Here is a 6,000-nt window from a genome sequence, read left to right on the forward strand (position 1 = left end):
CTAATGGACCTATCAAACTCCCTTCAGAACTTAGAAGTTAATTGGAATCCCCCTCCCCCGGTCAGAATAATCTTGAAGGGAACGCCATGTAGCCTATAGATCTGCTTGATAAATAGCTTGGCTAGCTTTTTTGTGAAAGGGAGCCCTGGGCAGGCGGTAAAGTGGGCTTGCTTTGGGAATGGATCAAATATGGTCCAAATGACCATATTCTCCCTCCTTTCAGGGAACTCCACAATAAAGTCAATGGTAATCTCCTCCCAAAGCCTGGAGGGGTCCTCCACTTGCTGCAATAGCCCTGGAGGCTTTCTTGGCCTTTTCTTAATGGCTGCACAAGTGGCATAGCTTTTGACATAGTCCTCAATGTCTTTTTTCCTTTTCAGTCATCAAAACTGACTTTGAGCTAAATGCAAGGTCTTCAAGTAGCCAAAATGCCCTGCTTGTTTAGAGTTGTGGCTTTATTGGAGAACTTGGAGCCATACACTTGTGGGGATGTACAATTTTGAGCCTTTCCAGGTAGTACATCTCTTAGGGTCAGTGCCTCCTTGTCATCCCTCTACAACAAGGTCTGCTTGCAGTTCATTTCTCAGTCTTTGGGTCATACTGTCCCTTCCTATAGCTCTCTTCACCTGGCTTTGACCACAGGTTGTGGCTTGCAAGGCAGGCTGGGCAGTAAATGCAAAGAAGTGGTTCATGCCATGATTCCCACTAATCATGGCGTGGAAAATCATTGGTCCCAAGAAAAGTACTTTGTTTTGGCTACAAAAATCTCAAATCCTCCCTCCCTGACCTCTCAGTGTGGCAATGTTGAAGTGGGCAAAATGGCTTTGGTCAGGACAGCTTCAGGTTGACAGTCAATCATAGTAGGCATTACTTTTTTGGTTTGGTTGCTGTATTGTTGCCAATATCAGAAATATGATTGCCTTATCATATTAATTTACCTGCACTGAATTGATTTAGAAGCATTGTATTTGTTTTGTTGGATGGCGGGGGGGGAGTTACCCAACTACCAGACAATTCTTACATCCAAAAGGTGTATCATACTTTCTCAGTAGAGACACCTACTCTTTCCCCTGTGGTCTGGCAAATCTCTTCCTAGCCTTTTAAAAAGCCTTGAAGACCTGGCCTTTTTTCCCCACAAGCATTGTAGTAGACATTGGATAGCTGTTCATGGATAGCTATATAAATGAAAAGGAGTGAGGGGAACAAAGAAATAAAAACAAGAAAATGTCAACACTATTCAGAAAATTAATTTGATTTGGAGATTGGATCAAATTATCTTTGAATTGAATAAATTAAAATTTGGTACAACATTATGGTACATATAAGAGGTTAAATGTACTAAAGTAATGAACAACCAGCTTCAGTACTGATAACTACAATATTGAACTAACTGGTAGATAGCTTTTGTGTTTCCTGGGGGAAGGTTACTGCAAAATCCCATTCCCTCCCCACCCCATTTTTCCAGCTCTGTTCTCTTGTGCAGGACAACAAAAGAAGACCCAGCCAAACAGCTGGGACTCAGGAGGCAGAGAATAGATGGGGGCGGGGCCAGTCAGAGGTGGTATTTGCTTGTTCTCTGAACTACTCAAAATTTCCACTACCAGTTCTCCAGAACTGGTCAGAACCTGTTGAATACCACCTCTGATCAAAAGATCCAGCAACTAGTACTCGGGTGAGCTGCAATTAAAATCTTTGCTATATTCTGATTATAATATTTGTAAACCTTGTCTACTTTTTCCAATATGTTGCATTTTTTTGGTCTTCTCCATTCAGGTGTTTCTGGGAATATATCCAGATGAACACTTCACAGAGAAGCCAGTAAAAGAGGCCATGAGGAAATTCCGCAAGAATCTTGATGGAATTGCCAGTTACATTGCTGAACGTAACAGGAACAAAAAACTTCCCTATTATTATCTTTCCCCAGATCAAATTCCTAATAGTGTGGCTGTCTAATTTTTTAAAAAAGTAACATTTAGTGTATCTAGCCAAATGGAAAATTATCTAAAGCATTAAAAAATTATAATCATTTGCACAAAATGGTATAGGATCTCCTGCTTGAGCAGAGGGTTGGACTAGAAAACCTTCAAACTCCCTTCCAACCCTATTATTCTATGTTCCATAACAACAGAAGAAATTTACTTGTTTGTTTTAGAAAGTACTTCTATAAAAACTTGCTACTATTATACTATATTTTATTTAAGATAAAGTACCATAACTGCTAAATATTGCTGATCAGAAAAAAATGAAAATATTCTGATTTGTAAATGCTGTGCAGAGCAAATGTATGTGACTCTGACCTTCAAATGTTTTAAAACTACCCGGCAAGCCTAACCAGCATAATCAGTGGGAAAGAAACCAAGAAGAGCAGCAATATTTCATGGGCATAGTTCTCATGCTCTCACCAAGAATAATTTGCGTTTCTTTACTGCAGATGTGAAAACCAGTAATAATATGCATTAATATCAATAAAATATATAAAATGCTTCTGTCATCAATAATGTGTCTTTTTAAAGAAACTAAAGGGTGCTACCTACAGCTGCGTATGCCAGGTAAGGAGTGAGTTGGCAGGGAGGAGAGGGGAGGGGCCAGCCAGTGATGCAATTTGCCGGTTCTCCAAACTGGGCAGAATCATTACAACTGGTTCTATAGAACCGGTCCGACCAGGTTTTATCCCACCCATGCCCCCAACACAACTCACAGTGAAGACAGAAGTCCTTAACCCAGTCCCAAACTTATTGCACCATGTGACCTTGTTGCACAACACGCTGGCCCTTCAAGTCATACTATGTTGACATGAAGTTCAGGAATCTGACAGCCCACGGATAGAAACTGTTCAGCCTGTGGGTGCAGCTTGCTTTATTTCTATAGCTCCTACCCAAGGGTAGGAGAGTGAAGAAGCACTGACCATGGTGTGAGTCTAAAAAAAAGCAGTGAGCCCTAGCAATGTCATCTAGTGGATTAGGGAACAGCCCACGATGTTTTGTGCTTTGCTCACCACGTTCTGTAATGTCTTTCTATCTGCGGCTGTCAAGCCAGCATACCACACCTGATGTGAAAATGAATTGGTTTTTCAGCGATTCTGATCCAGGGAAACATGAATATGTGTTTCTTTTCCAAATCTGAGCTCTGTGTCAAAAGTGGAGTTTTCTGGCTAAATTGAATTCTACCAACTATACAGGGAAACCTTGAATACAAGGCTAAGTCTTCAGATAAATCTTGGATCTGAAAATGAAGTGGTTTTTCAACACAGAACTCAATTCATCAGAGAACACAACTTTGACACACAGCTCAGATTTTGAAAAGAAACACATATTCACGCTCCACCATTGGAAAATGTTGAAAAACCATTTTTGGATCCGAGCTTTCCCTGAGGAGTTATCTTGGCATATCCCAAAATTGTGGGTAGAATTCAGCCAGAAAACCCAACATTTGACGCAGAGCTCAGATTTCGAAAAGAACTTCATTTTCATGTTCCCCAGGGTGGAAAACTGAAAATCCACTTCATTTTTGGATTCGAGCTTTCCCTGAGGAGTTATCCCAAGGCATATCTCAAAATGGTGGGTCGAACACAATTCAGCCAGAAAACACAACCTTTGATGCAGAGTTCGGATTTTGAAAACTTCATTTTCATGTTCCCCAGGGTGGAAAACGTTGAAAATCCACTTCATTTTCAGATCTGAGCTTTCCCTGAGGAGTTATCCCATGGCATATCTCAAAATTGTGGGTAGAATTCAGCCAGAAAACCCAACATTTGACACAGAGCTCGGATTTTGAAGAGGACTTCATTTTCATGTTTCCCAGTGTGGAAAACGTTGAAAATCTACTTCATTTTCGGATCTGAGCTTTCCCTGAGGAGTTATCCCATCACATCTCAAAATGGTGGGTAGAACTCAATTCAGCCAGAAAATACAACTTTTGACACAGAGCTCGGATTTTATTTTTTGTTTTGTTTAAACTTTATTAGTCTTTTATGTCTTTTAAAAACAAAAAGATAATCATTACATTAACAGTTCTGTGACATCAATCTCATACATTTCTATCTTTTGTGCATATTTATAAATATAATTTGTGCAAATATATACATTTAATCTATAAATTGCTAATTTTGTTATTTTGTGATTTCTGTTCCATATGCTCTCCCAATCTGATAGTTTATACTATGTCCAATATTTTGACCCCATGCATCCTTTCACTACTTCTTCTAATTCTACTTCCAGAAGATATTTGTAAATTTTAGATATATTTTTTTATCTGGTCTCAATAGAATTTTGTCTAATTGTTGTGGTTTCAGGTATATTCCATGATCCTTTATGTTCTGTCTCACTTTTCTTCTTTCTCAAAAGATGAAAGAATACAAACTCACACAAACACAGGCAGGCAAGCTGGCTCGGACTTCATAGAGTTAATTCTTTGGAACTGATAATATCCTTGGCATTCCAACATGCTCTGCCTGCCAAGTCCGAACTGATAACAAATAAAAATCTACTCACAGAAAATTACAAGGCAGTCCACAAAAATCATTCACGAAGAAAATCTGAAGTAAGATTAAACTTTGTCCCATACAAAGTTCCAGCCGAAAACACACCCACTTTGGGGTGTGGCTCAATGACTCAGCTCACTCTCTGACCCTCCCACGCCTCCTATGTTGCTGCTCACGTTTCTCCCTAGAACGCTGCTTAGGATCAAGCCAACACTCTTCCTCTTTACTCCCTGTCAGGGGCTGCTCCGATATGCCTTCCTCCTGATTAATCTCAGGCTGTTCCTCTCGGTTGTCTGATGAAACCTGAGGCATTATCAGGGAAGAAGGAATTGACAGAGAGGAAGGTCCTGGGGAGGAAGGCATTCCCAGTTCCTCCTCCTCATCTTCCAGGTCTTCTTCCTCTGACAGCATAGGCTCAGGAATCAGGGCCACAACACCTTTATATCTTTTTTGTATTGGTCTTGTAATTGGAGATAAGTCCACCAGTCAACTCGTAGCCCTTGTTCTTGGAGGTCTTGCATTGTTTTTAAATTTTCATGAATATCTAATAGGTCTTTATATTTTAACATTTTGTTCAAGTCTAAATTATTTGGGTGGATCATTGTTTCCATTGTGGATAGCCAAATTGGGATTTTTTTTAATTATTTTTTTTTATTTTTTAAGACAAACATATACAAACAACATAAAAACATAAAACCATCTTCCAGTTATATACATACAGTGTGTCAGTTGGTTACAAATCTTTTGTGCTATCCTTTCATAGTCATTACTCACAGGTTGTATAAGTTCTCACATTGTCAATCTAACATATACTTATACATTTATCAGTTATTAATCATTCATTTGACTAAACTATTGTTCCATCATTTTATACAAGATATTCTAAGTTTTATTATAAATTTATATTATGCATTCATCCAATGGTTATATTTTTGTATTGTATTCTATATCAATCTATTAGTCTTCTATCATGAAATTTCCTAATCTATTTCATTGCCATGCCTTTTTATCTAACCACTGATAAAATAAATCCCATATCATATAAAATTGTTTATCTTCTTGTTCTCTAATTTCAAATGTCAATTTACTCATTTCAGAACAGTCCATAATTTTCTTAATAACTTCCTCCTGCATAGGTATTTTTTCATTTTACCAATTCTTAGCAAATACAATTCTAGCCGCTGTTAAAACATTTACAATCAAATATTTCAATTCTTTATTGTATATTTCCAGTATAATTCCCAATAAAATATCTCTGGTTTAAAGTCTATGTGTTTTATCATTTTTTCCAACCATGTGTTGATTTTAGTCCAATATCTTTTTCCATCCAGACACGTCCATCACATATGGTAATATGAACCAGGTGACATTTCCAACTTATCTGATTTGTTCGTAAACATTCTCGCAATTCTTGTCGGGGGTAGATGTCACCTGTAAAACATACAAATTTTCTTTATAAGCAGTTGACATTGTCATTTTATAGTTTTGAGACCACAATTTTTGCCATTTCTCTAAATCAC

The 6,000-nt window shown here is 38.1% G+C and overlaps 1 protein-coding gene across 2 annotated transcripts in view; it reads left to right on the forward strand.

Annotated features, from left to right (window-relative positions):
* Nucleotides 1-2,491, forward strand: part of ALOX5 (arachidonate 5-lipoxygenase) — a 220,152-nt gene extending 217,661 nt beyond the window's left edge. For both annotated transcript variants that reach the window (XM_026718714.2, XM_087930533.1), the window contains exon 14: nt 1,774-2,491. In XM_026718714.2, the coding sequence (XP_026574499.1) occupies nt 1,774-1,953 (180 nt within the window). In that variant the 3' untranslated portion in view covers nt 1,954-2,491. The remainder of the gene's footprint in view (nt 1-1,773) is intronic.
* The last annotated feature ends 3,509 nt before the right edge of the window (nt 2,492-6,000 follow it).

Source organism: Pseudonaja textilis, chromosome 3, assembly GCF_049901715.1.
Source record: "Pseudonaja textilis isolate UNSWEBS1 chromosome 3, rPseTex1.2, whole genome shotgun sequence".
Classification (NCBI taxonomy): Eukaryota; Metazoa; Chordata; class Lepidosauria; order Squamata; family Elapidae; genus Pseudonaja; species Pseudonaja textilis.